This window comes from Pygocentrus nattereri, chromosome 16 (assembly GCF_015220715.1).
Source record: "Pygocentrus nattereri isolate fPygNat1 chromosome 16, fPygNat1.pri, whole genome shotgun sequence".
Lineage (NCBI taxonomy): Eukaryota > Metazoa > Chordata > Actinopteri > Characiformes > Serrasalmidae > Pygocentrus > Pygocentrus nattereri.
In genome coordinates this window covers 18,066,511-18,081,268 of record NC_051226.1, presented here as the reverse complement: position 1 = coordinate 18,081,268, position 14,758 = coordinate 18,066,511, and the positions used below count along the sequence as shown (strand labels likewise).

Genomic DNA, 14,758 nt, shown 5'->3' with positions numbered 1-14,758 from the left:
TAAATATGCCATACAGGTTTTTTCTGTTTGGTTTGCTCGGAGAGAGAGCTGCATTCACTGTATTATCAGCACTAACATGATCATTTAGAAACACACCATACTGATCGATCACGCCAATACAGTTCAATAAAGACTGTCTCCAATTATAACTCCCAGCCTGTCTCTGCAGTTGGGAACTGAATGTAAAGCCTGCCTGTGCCCCTGAAGGCCGCCCTTACTCAAATAACTTTGCCATCTTATTTTTAGCAAACACTCCTCAATGCCATTTGTGCAACCGTGTAGCATTGAAAGGCAGTGTGAAGAATCAACAAAGAAAGGACTCGCTTTCATGCTTTTTTTGAGCAGAATTTCAGTTACCGAGACAACAAAGAATGGGACAGCTTTGAAAGCCTCAGAAAGGGTATGCTTTTGGTCAAACAGATGTCCACAGTAGCTTCACAGCATTACTCTGGGCTCAGACAAGCTCTTTAGGAAGTGTGAGACGTACAGAAGAACCAGTAGATGTAGGTAAGTAATTTTTATGACAAAATAGTAACTCAGTTCTTGCAGTCACTCTCATCGGTAAAGGTGTAATACCACCATTTTTATACATTACGCAAAATGTTTGCGAATGTTACTTGATGCCTAACTGACACTGTTTTTACAGCAGTTTTGAGAGAATGTTTTGCCATTAAGTAATGGCTAAAAATCCAGGGGTATTGCAGGGGAATTGCTGTGTAGATAAAGTAGTGCCAATTTTTTCCCTAGTATTTACCTAATATTTACTAATATTAAAGCATCATCAAATTCAGAAGACACATTCAGGGTTCAGTGTTTGTTTTATACAGTTCAGTACAGTACAGTTTCTGCGTTGAAGACATCGCAGCCCCTGGTTCCTATCACCCCCACTGTAAAGAACATCTGAGTCTGTAAGTTTCTATACAATAAACCATGTCACATCCAGCTACTCTGGTTGAACTTTATTTCACAAAATTTTTCAATAAGTGGAACTGATGGATTCTACTTTATGATTAGACTAGATCATCCATATCTTTTTTGATCGATACGTATACTGCTGACTGCTGTCCTGAAAATGCATGGTTGGCTATAATATCCTTTAAAAACTAAATTAAAAGCCTTGAACTTTTGCATGAGGATCCTGATAATCGGCAATCATGAAGCAAAAGCACTCCAGACTTAATTCCCCCACATTTTACAGTCACATTGTAATGTGCCCACATACAACTGACCACTACAGTAAGTAAATTTTCTGTGATATCTGTGATCTGTTGACTACCATCCAGCTGACTGTGTTAATGTATGTACTGTGTGTTTATCATGTTCATCATGTGCTCCCATCCTCAGCCCAGCCTCTCTGATCCTTCAGAATGACTAAAGAAGAAGAGACCTCAGAATGGGTGGGTGGACAGGAGTTCTATGACAAATATGAACCCAAAGAGATCCTTGGAAGGTAAATGTATATGGCACAGGAAAGAAAAGAGGTATAAGCTTGCCTTCAGTCAGTCATCTAAAGCATAAACTGAGAAAGTACAAGCGAACACTCATGAGGCCTACTCTTTGTGTTTTGCCTCAGAGGGGTGAGCAGTGTGGTTCGTCGCTGTGTGGATAAGCAAATCGGCCAGGAGTATGCGGTAAAGATCATAGACATCACACCATCTGACAAAATGACCCCTCTGGAGATACAAGAGATTCAAGAGGCCACCATAAAGGAGATTGACATTCTTCGAAAAGTCTCCGGACAAAAGAACATAAGTATGACTATTTCAGACCATCATATCTGCAAACAGAGAAAATGGAATCAAATAAAACCAAGTGTGCTAAAGTCAGTCAGTATTTGTTCTAGATGTGCAAAAAAATTTGTTTAAAAGAATGTGTACACCTTGAAGCTTACAGTACATTCAGTGTCAATTGGGAAAAAAATTATAACTTTTTTTTTAACTAGTTCAGACCAGTCCTTCAAAATATGGGGCTGGAGTTTTGAGGCTTTTGCTTTAAGCTATAAGGTCTGCACCCCTCTTGTTAGACAGAAGTAGAAGTCACAGATGGGGCTGAGGAACATGGAGAAGATGGGGTGATGGGGGTGCAAAAATTTTGTCATAGGAAACAGCAGGTAGAAATGGAAAATTTATAGGATGCTTGATTGGAAGAGGTGGAGTTTCAGGCATTGCCCTAAAGTTGCCATCTATTCAATGAGAATATTTCATCCAAGTATTCAATGAGAATATTTCATTCAATCAGATCTAGGATGTGTTATTTGAGTGTTTCCTTTATTTTTTTGAGCAGTGTACATGGCCAGGAGTCTGTACTAATGATTTTCTCTGTTTCTTTCTTCATAGTACAGCTACAGAACTGCTTTGAGTCAAAGGCCTTCTTCTTTTTAATTTTTGACTTGTGAGTATTTACATCCTCTCTCCCTGCACATGTTGCTTGGGCTTAGTGCACCCAGTGTTCTCCAACAAACACCAACCTACCCAAACATTAGCTTGGTGGGACTGTTGGGAACTATTATAATGTTCATCCCCAATCCCCAATGTCCTAGAATATTCTGTTTCTTTCATTCTGCTCTAATGTTCATGCTTATTCTGGAAGAGTATCATAATATAATGCCAGCAATAGAAAGTTAGTATTTGTTGTGGGATGTTGGGTCAGCATACACTGGGCTTTCAGTTTCAGAATCTCCACTAGGTCTGGGATTTGGCTCATATAAATGTTTTGGCATTCCCTGTATTGTGCTAGTGGGCCCCCTCGAGCATACTAATAAGAGCTTAGCTATTCAAACCGGCCAAACACCAGCCTTATGCCAGGGAGTCTGCTGGAGAACCAACATAGTCTTAATTTCCAAAGCAACGTGCATACAAAAATCTCACCCTTCCCTCCTCCTCTCTGTTGCACCCTCAGGGGGGACATGGTATCCACAACTATCACTTGTCCTTAGCCACAAATAGCACAGATTTAATTACCAGTTCTTAGAAAAGGTTCTCCTCTTATTCTCCCTTCCAGTGTACTCACACCTACTGGGAGTCCCTTCCCAGGATTTCTTCCATGTGTTCTCAAAGTTAAGCACACACATACTTGATGCCCCCACATGAACAAATTTAAAATCGTTTAGCATCCATATTCTCTGCATGACTGTTTTCCTCACACTGATGGTGTGTTTTGTACACCTCTTTGGCAGGATGAAGAAAGGAGAACTGTTCGATTACCTCACAGAGAAAGTGACTCTAAGTGAGAAAGAGACACGGTCAGATATCACCACAAATCATTCACCTGTTCATTTTCTGCCATTTGTAACAGTATGTCAGCAGTCTCTAAATACATGATAAACTAATTAGAGAATATATTCACACCCCTAAACAGTTCATTACAGAGACAGATCAGAAACAAAAGGCTTTCTGGCCCTGGTTGTTTGGTATGCAGTTACTCAGCATGGACTAAATTAAAGTGGAATTCCATCAAATTTTCTGAATTTCTGCTCCATGTTGAGGTGAAAACAAAGTCATTGAGAGTGGCTGGAAGTGAAATGGTTCATTGTAGAGAAAGCTACTGACTCAAATTTCTTTACAGTGGTGGTGATAGGAACCAGGGTTCATGCTGACTACAAATATAGCCATTTTATTTGCTACCCGAAACAATTAGTGAACCTACAAATGTTCTCAGAGTTTTTATATGTAATATGATGCTAATGGTAAAGATGAAGAAATCTTTGGGTACTATTTGTGTGTGTACCCCTCCACCATAAAACATTGTCTCAAAACAATGTCTCAGGCAGCATTTTTGTAACAGTTTCAGGTAACTGTCTGTGAAGTATCTTTCATAGGCATTTAAGTCTTCAAATGTCTGTTTCTTATCAGCAACACTGTGAACAATTCTGACTCATTACGTTTGTCAACAACAGTACATTTCACAGCAAACCACTCTGACTGTTTTGGTTTACATCCTAAAAATTAAATAATGCAGAAAAATCTGTGGAATTCCTCAGATGGCATTGACATACTCTCTCTGCCCTTCACTGAATGACGCTGTTGATGTTTTTATTGCTTGTTCATTGCCCTACCTGCTGTCATCATCTGGCAGTGGTTTAAATTATTGTAATCAGTTGAGGAAGTTACAAACCTGTACTTCAAATTATTACAGTTCAATATTTCAGTTCAATACTTCATTAAACATGAAGCCATCTTCATTAGATGTCTGTCATTCACAGTAAGATCATGCGTGCTCTCCTCGAGGTGGTGCAGTTCCTGCATGCTCAAAACATAATCCACAGGGACCTGAAGCCAGAGAACATCCTGCTGGATGATGATATGAACATCAAGCTGACAGACTTCGGCTTCTCTGTCCAGATAGAGCCAGGACAGAGGCTGAATGGCGAGTCATTCTGTTAACATCTTAGAGGGCGCTGGCAACCCTCAAGTAGTTGATAGAGCATGTTCCTAAATAGCTAACTAGCTTAGCAAAAAATATTCTTAGTTTCAATGTGTGAGTGGCTAAATTATAAAATGCTATGAAAATTTTACTTTGCCTGTCCTCAGAGGTTTGTGGGACCCCAGTCTATTTAGCTCCTGAGATCATTGAGTGCTCCATGGATCCCAAGCATACAGGCTATGGGCCTGCTGTTGACCTGTAAGTGTACAAAGCCTTTTTAAGTGATGTAAAGATCTTAATACAATGCCATCATGCAATCTTTTTGAAGTAATGTAAAGATCTTTAAACAATACCATCAGTCAGTCCTTTTCAAGTAATTTAAAGAGCTTAAACATCCACAACTCTAGTATATTTACAAATATACAAATGTTATATGTTTAGTAAATACAATATCTGAACATTTCCACAAAACAAATTGAGAATCTATTGCGTTTTTGTTTTCAGAAATAATTTTATTTGAACTTACACTGTACAGTCAAAAAAAGATCGTTCTTCAAGCATTCTTTAGTGAAGAAAATGGTTGTATATAGAATCATGAACACTCAAAGACCTATTTGCATACTTAAAGGGTTCTTTTCATCATGAAATCATCCTACAGATGGAGAATGTGTTGTATATGGTTCTATATAGAATATTTTTGAAAAGGGTTCTATATAGCACCAAAATAGGGTCTTTCATTGCTACACGTTTGACATCAAAACAATACAAGAACCATTTTTGGTGCCATTTAGAACCCTTTTCAAAAGGATTTTAAAATAGATTCCATTTACAACACATTCCCTATCAATCTGAAGAACATTTTCACAGAGCAAAGAACAATTTAAGTGCACTGATGGTTCTTTGAGTGCTCATGGTTCTATATAGAATCACTGTCTTTACTAAAGAACCCTTGAAGAACTGTATTTTTTAAGAGTGTAGAGCATTACAAAAGTATTCAATGGTATCCTAATAATGCAACCTTTGAGCACATCTTCGGTGACAACATCTACCCTCCATTGGTTAGCAAGCTGAAGGCTACTAGAAACTACATCACACTTAAACCAGACAAAGCAATTATTCACAGTTTATGTATTCTACACTCTGACTTCCCAATAACTGTGAATTACCAGGTTTGCTTAGTTAATTAGCTCACTGAGGCTAGCTTAGCTGAAGGACAGTGTGTTCCTACATTAGAAAAAAAATATCTTCATGTGACCATGGCCATGATGTTAAAATTTACCTTGGAAACCTTATCATAGGTTCCCTATTGCATTGTATATGATGTATTACATAAAGAGCTGAACACAGGACCCAGGGAGCATATATACACCCCCCAACAATGTCAGAGCTTTCAGACAACAGGACAAAAATCTAATTTGTGTAACATTCTTTTACTCTCAAATGTAGCTGTTCAGCAAAGAGATTTATGGTGTCTGAAGTCTGCTTCTTTAGTTTTGCACCTGAGCTATGAGGCCTTACCTGTTATTTTAAAAAGTACACCACATTGCCTGACTACAAACAGTAGTGCCAGCCATCTTGAAGCATCAATTTCTTCCCTGCTCTTTTTTTATGTGTGCTAAAATGTTTGCATGTCACGTCTGTTTGTGATTAACAGTTACATGGTCTGAGGCAGACGTGATTCAGGCTTGCAACTGGTGACTAGCTTCTGTACTTGAAAGCTATATTAGCCACGTAGCTCAAGTGCATAACTAAAGGATCAACCTTTGGAAAACAAACATGTCTTAGCTGATTGAGTATATTTGTGATAGGTGGAAATGTGTGTATCTTTGATCAAGCCATCACTTAAAGAAATTTTGTAGATGGTAGCTGAACTTTCTGACACCTCTCTTTTAGCTGGAGCGCTGGGGTGATTATGTACACTCTGTTGGCTGGATCTCCTCCATTCTGGCACAGGAAGCAGATGCTGATGCTGCGAATGATTCTGGCTGGGAAATACGACTTCAGCTCTCCTGAGTGGGACGACCGCTCAGACACCGTGAAAGACCTGGTGTGTCTCAGTGGCTGAATGGGCAATTTTGAATCAGCAATATGATGTGGCACTTTTCTTAGGTGCTAAGAATAGCCTATTGCAATTGGATATGCTGATGGACCTGTAACACAGTGTTTTCATAGATTTCCAGGTTACTGGTTGTAGATCCACAGAGTCGCTACACAGCCACAGATGCCCTAAATCATCCCTTCTTTCAGCAGTATGAAGTTGCGGAGGTCCGCTCCTTCAGTCCTTACAGGAAGTTTAAGGTAGGAAGGAAAAGAGAAAGCTGATACTTTGACCTTTTCTCTATTGTATAAGTATGTTCTGTCACTGAGACGTTTTTGAATGTTCCATCAGTCAAGTAAAAATGAACCACTGCTTGCAAACGGTGTAATAAGTGGCATCATGCAGAGCAGTTTTAAGGATCATTCAGTTTTAAGGAACACAATCTGCATTCAGACTCACTTGCTTCTCTACTTTTGGTATAGACCATGGGTACTCAGTCATTGAGATTTACCTCCCTGTAAAGCTCAGATCCAACACACCTTCTCTCATAGTCAAATGAACCTGAAGGCCTTCAACAGTTGTATCAAGTGTGTTTGATTAGCGGTGGATCTATGCTGTACAGGGTGGTAGATCTCCAGGACCAGGATTGGGCTCCCTCTACTATAGACTAATACTGATTAATACTGAAAAGTCCAGTGTTAGTACACTGTTTTTTTTTTTCATTATGGTTTCAAATGACCACTGTGTGATTTCACAGGTTATCTGCCTGACCGTGCTGGCCACTATGCGCATCTATTGCAACTACCGTCGGGTCAAACCTGTCACCAAGGAAGTGATTTGCAGTGACCCGTATGCCATCAAACCACTGCGGAAGATGATTGACGCCTGCGCCTTTAAGATCTATGGCCACTGGGTGAAGAAAGGACAGACTCAGAATAGAGCAGCCCTGTTTGAGAACACTCCCAAATTCATCCTGCTGTCTATCGCTGCTGAAGAGAATGAAATGTCCCTGAGGACTTCATGACATGATCTGTCCTGACATGACTGTAGTATCCTATCAGGATAAATCAGAACGCACCATTACCTCAAGACTTTGATAAGACAGAACAACACATGCAACAGATTTCAAAGAAGAAATCAACAATCAGAGAATGACAAACAGATCTAAAGCGATTTCATACAAATGCTGCACTGGTAGGACTAGGACTACCCTAGGCTAGGTTAAGTTAAAGGGGAATTGCCTTGATTTTTCCAAATTTCTGCATGAATATATAGTTAGCACGTAAACAAAGTCACTCAGTGTGGGGTCTTGTCATGTGTTCCATTCTAGAGAAACACGCAGTTAGAACTGTTCACAGTAGTGGTGATGGGAACAAAACATCTGAAGTGTTTAATGCCTGTAAAAGCTACATCAAGGGAAATTATTACACCAAATGAATTTTGTTGCCTGAACCTCAAACATTGGTTTGTGTGGTTTGGAAATGTGTTTTTGGCATAAAATATGTGTATTTTTTTATTTTGTAAGGAACAATAGTACAAATAGTTCAAATTTACCACAATCTTACTATTAAACACTACATGTACATATAAAAGCACATGATGACGCGTTTAGGTTCACTTGGTGCGTTTGATGGCAAATATTTGCTTTGCAGCCACCAAGATCCCTGGCTTCTGTCACTACCACTGTAAATAAATCTGAGTTGGTACGTTTCCCTACTATATACCATTTTACAACAAAACACTTTGTTTATGTGTCAATGATTAAATGATGCAGAGATTTTGAACAATCAATGGAATTTCTCTTTAACATCACAAGAGGACCTTGTATTGAAATATGCTGCTCAGCCACTAGGGGGCACCATCTCACACAAAATTCGTTTAAAGCCTGAAAATCACTGCAAGCCAGTCAAAAATGCTACTAGTGCTAACAGTGAAGGAAAATATATAGCCACCTATTAGCATAAAGCCAATGAAATCATGCTGATCAGTAGCTACTAAATCCTGTTCATTATTAGCCACATTACTATGTTTGGTCTACTTTACTTTAAATTACTAAATTATTAAATGTCACAACTACAAAAACTTTCAAATAACAAGAAACAGATACACCTATCAGGCATAACATTATTATTACCTCGTTTCAGCACTCATTGTCCATTTTATCAGCCACCTTTTAACCTATTCTTCAGTGGTGAGGACCCCTCATGGACCCTCACAGAGCCGGTACTATTATTCTCAGCACTGCAGTGACACTGACATGGTGGTGGTGTGTAAGTGTGTGTCATGCTGGTCTGAGCGGATCAGACGCAGGAGATTTTAAACACCTTAGTGTCACTGCTGGACTGAGAATAGTCCACCAACCAGAACTATCCAGCCAACAGCGTCCTGTGACCACTGATGAAGGACTAGAGGATGACCAACACAAACCTTGCAACAGCAGATGAGCTATCGTCTCTGACTTTACATCTACAAGATGGACTGACAAGTTAGGAGTGTCTAATAGAGTAGACAGTGAGCGGACAGTGTTTAAAAACTCCAGCAGCACTGCTGTGTCTGATCTACTCGTACCAGAACAACACACACTAACACACCACCACCATGTCAGTGTTACAGCAGTGGTGAAAATGATCCACCATCCAAATAGTACCTGCTCTGTGAGGGTCCATGGGGGTCCTGACCACTGAAGAACAGGGTAAAAGGGGGCTAACAAAGTATGCAGAGGAACAGTTGGACTACAGTCTGCAGAACTACAAAGTGCACCTATATAAAAAGTAGAGCTGATAAAATGGAGGTGGTCATAACGTTATGCCTGATCAGTGTATGCACAGTGCATGTCTACCATATGATCAGTAAACTAATAATGTGTAGTAGTATTAGAGCAATTACATTATACATTATAAAAACATTATACATTAATGTTATACATTAAAAAGCTTGTTTTTATTTTCACAGTGGAAGAAAGAATTCTGATAAGCAACGTCTGGTCCTGGTCTCCACAGGAGAGATGCATTATTAAAGTGACAGCATATGACTGACATCATGTTTTTAACTGTTTGGTCCTCACAGCTCAGTTTTCCCTTTGTTTTGCTTTTGCTTGGAACTGTAGTCTGACGCACAGCGAAAGCCCAGATTGTCTGATGCTGAATCTGGTGTGTTCCCCATTCTACAGGAAAAACCAAGATAGGCAATAATTTGTCATAAACCACAAGAGTGAAAAAGCAAATTATTTTTGGTCTTTAAAGGACAAAGAGGAAGTAATGTATTGTATGAACAATATATAACATTAGAATAAATACGGTAAACATATATATTTGTATTTTTTATGTAGTTTATATAGTTATTTATGTGACTTTTTGAACAAACAAATACTTAATTCCCATATTTTATATATCATTTTGTCTGATGGCATAAGACCTTTGCACAGTACTGTAGATCATTTGTAATAAATAATGTGTCTGAGAAACAATCCATAAGAGGAAGTCATAACTGACCGGGTGGTAACACGTGCCCTGTGATTGGCTGATCCATCAGCTGTATCTATCCAAGATGCACCACGCAGCACATACATAGTTTGAGCAGAACGGAAAGGTGTGGAGGTCCACTCCCACACGTTACCCAGCATGTCGTATAATCCTGAAATAATTTGAGACAACACAAGATTAATAGGTTACACTGTGATAGAATGACAGAAAACCTCATTTTTACTGCCGGCAAAAGGTTCTCTTTATATTGTTCTTTAACTTGTATGTTTATATAAAAGTAGATGTACATGCTGTGTACCATAATTATTCTGTGGAGAGAATGCAGTAACAGGAGCTACGCCATGATATCCATCCTCTGTTCTGTCCACTTCCGGAAATGACCCCTATAACAACACCACCATCTCACAAACTAATAAGCTATGTACTTTTCAGAGTAAGGAATTCATCATATAGGCCCTTTAAAGCTTTTAAGGGATTTGTTTAGACAAGAAGTTAATCATAAACACAAAACTGTGAACATATATTTCAAGATTGAAAAAAGAACAATATTTGACGTATTTTACGTAACTCACCTGCCATAAGTTGGTGCGATTTGGCTGAAATTTATTGCCCCAAGGGTATGTCCTTCCTGAAAAATACATTGGTATTAGTGTTTTTTTCCAAATAATATCAAAGCAGTGTTAATGAAGAACAAGCACTCATTTAGGGATTTACCATCAAGTCCTCCACGGGCAGCTATTTCCCATTCCTCTTCTGTGGGCAGCCTCTTCTTCTTCCATTTACAGTAGGTTTGGGCATCGTTCCAGCTCACTTGGACAACAGGAGAATTTAGCCGATCTTTGATACCAGAACCTGGCCCACTGGGCTATAATGAGTCAGAAAAGACTGTAGCCAATCAGACTTCAATACTCAAATCACTCTTGATATCTATTAAACGTATCATTTCTGATGATTTATGTATGTATGAAGAAACGAGCAAATGACCTGTCTCCAAAACGCCTTCTCAACTGGCAACCACCAGGGTGCAGACTAAAAGGAAAATGACAACTTTGTTTAAACGAAAACAGATTTTCATTTCAAACTCAGAATTTGACACTGTGTTCATACCTCAATTCTCTGAGTAATCTTGCTCTTCAGCTCATCAGACACAAAGTCCTGGAACACAAAACTCCAGCCAAATGTCTCAGCCTCCGTTTTATATTTTTTCAACCTGACAAATTCCCTGGAGACAAAAGAGAAAACTATAAATAATGCTCTGCATTAATAACCTTATCAATGTTTTGATCATCCACTCTGTTAGAATTAAAAGAGATCATCACTGTCACCACACTGTGGTCTTTTGGCCATGAAACACCTCGGGGAACCATCTTCTAATTACCAGATTGGGTTGTGGAGCTGTGGAACTGCTTTCTCTGGAGTAATGGAGCACCATCCAATACCTTGGGGATGTGTTGCAGTGGCATTTCTGACCCAGAACTAATCATCCAATATCAGTACCTAACCTCACTAATGCTCTTGTGCCTGAATGCAGTTGAATCCTCACAGCAATGTTCCAACGTTAAGCGTAAAGTTGTCTCAGAACAGTAGTGGCTGTTACTGCAGCAAACAGGGGTACAAACTACCCTTGATTTCAGAAGAAATGTTGAATAAGGAGGGGTCTGCAAACTTTTGAGCCAATAGTGTAGTTCAGAGCCTCTAGAAAGGCTATAATCAACGAAATGAGAAAAAAAACACATGACTGATCATCTGGTCCATTCTCCTCATTGCAGTTACCCTTTAAAGACAGCAGTAATCACCTGAAATCGGAGTTAGTTACAGGATATTTGTCCATCAGGAATGAGGCGACTGTCACAGCTCTTATCGGTGATTCACCGTCTCGGCCATCGGCAGCATTAGTTCCCATCTTCATATTTCCACCAGGAATCATCACCATGTTGTCATCAGCTATGAGATACACAGAAACATGCATAATTAATGAAGGCCCTGCTCAAATATGCAGGTTATCTTTATGCTGCTGGGATAATGTTACAACTCACCCGTTACACACAACACAGTCCATAGGAATGTCAAGACCACTGTATTTAAACACATCACAGCCATGGTACAGACCTGGTAAATCCGCACAGAAAGTGAAACACGATTTCGAACACCTGTGTTTCATCTGTGCTTAAAACATTTAAAACGTATGCATTTTAATTTAACGTTTAAGGTTGAACGTAGGAAAGTGTATGAAAAGCTCTAAACGGATCCCTCTCGGGTGAACTGTCTCTCAGCCTTTTCCTGTTACGGCCTGCAGACTTCACGGCGCCATCTACTGGGCTGGAGACAACATAGCAGAGAGTAACCCCTGTGCTCCAAGAGCCTCTATCAGCCCGTCACTTCAGGAATGTAAGAGATGATTACACAGCAATTTCAAGCAAATTGGAGCATTTTATTGGTCCATTAATCGTGACATTTTCACATAGTTGCTCAAATTATGTGAAAGCACATGTTTTTAGCGATGGGATGGTTAATTTACATACAGTTGTTCAAAGCCATTCAATCAGATTTGGAAAGCCGCATCTCAAACTATTGTGAAACCAGGTCTTCCTAACATCACTAATTAATGTAGTCAGCTGAATGTATGGAGCTGATTAGCAGTTTTATCCACAAACACAAATGTTCAAATGTGTGCCTTTGAGTGCATTTAGCAGCAGTAGGCATCATAGTTATTTCAGGCTGTTGAGTTTAGTAAATTTACAAGGAACCGGCCTCTGACATAACCTCTCACAACTATGACCTACTATCTCATAATTATGTCTTGCTATCTCATGATAGTGAGATCTTGACTCATACAAGCTTATTATCTCATAATTATGAGATTCCTGGCTGATTAAATTCTTTAATGTATCCCGGTACATCACTCACTTGCAGAGAAGCAGCTTAAATATCGTGATGCTCCCAGCTCCGTACTTCACTGTGGGTCTGGTGTTCTTGGGATCTTATGCACAACACTTCTTTCTCCCAACAACACAATATGAATTACTGCTAAAGAGTTCTATTTTTGTTTTGCCTGACCAGGGCTGGTTTGTCTAAACGCTTGTGTGCAAATTTTGGATGTGCATCACTGAGCTTATTTTTCAGTTAAATGCAAACTGGCTAAGTTATAGCTTAGGACCTGGCCATTTAAGTTGTGTAGCTTGTGAGATGTGTCAGACTGCAATATTTCATCCGAGTTTGTGAGAATGATAAATACTATGACAACTTTTCAGCTCCTATGTTCTTATTACACCAGCACAGCATTTCTGCTTGTGCTAAATTATTTATAAAAATCATTCCCTTTATTTAGTGCATGTGTGTATAGACTCTCTTTCTTCTCTTTGAGCTGACGGATCAGGAGTCGATCATGATTGACCTCTGGAAGGTATTTCAGAGCAATGAGCATTAGTTGCAGGCGATCCTGTAGACACATGTTAACCTACAATCAGTCTTGTAGGTTATGTCTTCTTACCATATCACTGCTGTCCAAAGAAGAATACCTCCAAAATGGCATCTTTACAGAAGAAGGCAAAACAATCTTAACTTTTAATGTAAGTTAATGTAAAGACATTTTTTCCAAGTCATTTTGGAGGATTTGTAATGGTGTAATCAACACAGTATTTTCACCCAGGGCAGCTGCTGTGTTCAAATGAAATAGGAAAAAAAGAAAAAAGTTAAGATAATAGTTTGTTTGTTTGTTTTGGACAGCTATGAAGTGTTAATGTAACTTAAAGCTGCAAAAGGTAGCATTCCTGAGTCAGGAGAAAAAAGCATGCTAACATATGGTGTCCGTGTGCCGCTGCAAGTCTCCTTGTGAAGCCTGACGTAGTAACTTTAAAAGTAATTTAAAAGATCAGCTCTGATTTCATGGGAGATTTATATTTGATATTTGTTTATTTACATGTAAAATCAACATTATACTGATAAAGATATGATGACAATAGTATGTAATTCACTTCCATCCTCTTCAAACACAACAAAGTTTTGTTTGAATGCTTTTTCATTTGAGACCAGTAAAACGAATACTTTCCCAGCAGTTGCCAGAATTTTGCCCTTACCCCAAACGCACCTGATGGGCCAAGACATATATGTTGTTTAAAATTTGCCTCCTTAGTTTTAAACTGGAGTTGTAATGTATATGTCACCTAAATTTGAAAAAAGTGATTTTCATTTGTTTTCAGCTTCATAGCACAGCTGCTGATCAACTACACTCCTGGCCACTTTATTAGGTGTTCAATTACTTGTTAACACAAATAGCTAATCAGCCGATCACATGGCCGCAACTCAATGCATTTAGGCATGTAGAGGTGGTCAAGACAACTTGCTGAAGTGCAAACAACACGAGAATGGGGGAAGAAAGGTGATTTAAGTAACTTTGAACGTGGCATGGTTGTTGGTGCCAGACGGGCTGGTCTGAGTATTTCACAAACTGCTGATCTACTGGGATTTTCACACCCAACCATCTCTAGGGTTTACAGAGAATGGTCCAAAAAAGAGGAAATATCCAGTGAGCGGCAGTTGTGTGGACGAAAATGCCTTGTTGATGTGAGAGGTCAGAGGAGAATGGGCAGACTGGTTTGAGATGATAGAAAGGCAACAGTAATTTAAATAACCAACCAAAATCTCTGAGGAATGTTTCCAACGCCTTGTTGAAAGTATGCCACGAAGAATTAAGGCAGTTCTGAAGGCAAAAGGGGGTCCAACCTTTTACTAGCAAGGTGTACCTAATAAAGTGAGTGTATATCCTGATTAAAGGAATAATTGTGTAAATTCGTTTTTTTTTCGGTGAACTATTCCTTTAACTATTTCTGAGGTCGTTTTGATGCTCTGTGCTATAAGTGTGGGGGTGGGCATCTCC

The 14,758-nt window shown here is 39.2% G+C and overlaps 2 protein-coding genes across 6 annotated transcripts; one reads left to right on the top strand and one right to left on the bottom strand.

Moving 5' to 3' along the window:
* Positions 1-182: 182 nt before the first annotated feature.
* phkg1b (phosphorylase kinase, gamma 1b (muscle)) lies at positions 183-8,162 on the top strand. 5 transcript variants are annotated; one of them, XM_017698600.2, is made up of 11 exons: positions 183-507; positions 828-908; positions 1,345-1,450; positions 1,574-1,752; positions 2,337-2,391; positions 3,176-3,241; positions 4,202-4,365; positions 4,530-4,620; positions 6,256-6,409; positions 6,535-6,660; positions 7,158-8,162. In XM_017698600.2, the coding sequence occupies exons 3-11, from the start codon at positions 1,368-1,370 to the stop codon at positions 7,422-7,424; spliced, it is 1,185 nt and encodes a 394-aa protein (XP_017554089.1). In that variant the 5' UTR covers positions 183-507; positions 828-908; positions 1,345-1,367; the 3' UTR covers positions 7,425-8,162. The 5 variants fall into 5 exon arrangements, with proteins under 5 accessions (XP_017554089.1, XP_017554090.1, XP_017554092.1 ...); XM_017698601.2 differs by lacking the exon at positions 828-908 and having other exon boundaries at positions 183-503; XM_017698603.2 differs by lacking the exon at positions 828-908 and having other exon boundaries at positions 1,367-1,450.
* A 1,159-nt stretch (positions 8,163-9,321) lies between these two features.
* Positions 9,322-12,192, bottom strand: sumf2 (sulfatase modifying factor 2). Its single transcript, XM_017698509.2, has 9 exons — positions 11,919-12,192; positions 11,679-11,826; positions 10,990-11,104; positions 10,867-10,911; positions 10,597-10,747; positions 10,455-10,510; positions 10,181-10,265; positions 9,892-10,033; positions 9,322-9,563 (listed from the first exon to the last, which is right to left on the bottom strand). The coding sequence occupies exons 1-9, from the start codon at positions 11,980-11,982 to the stop codon at positions 9,461-9,463; spliced, it is 909 nt and encodes a 302-aa protein (XP_017553998.1). The 5' UTR covers positions 11,983-12,192; the 3' UTR covers positions 9,322-9,460.
* Positions 12,193-14,758: the final 2,566 nt, after the last annotated feature.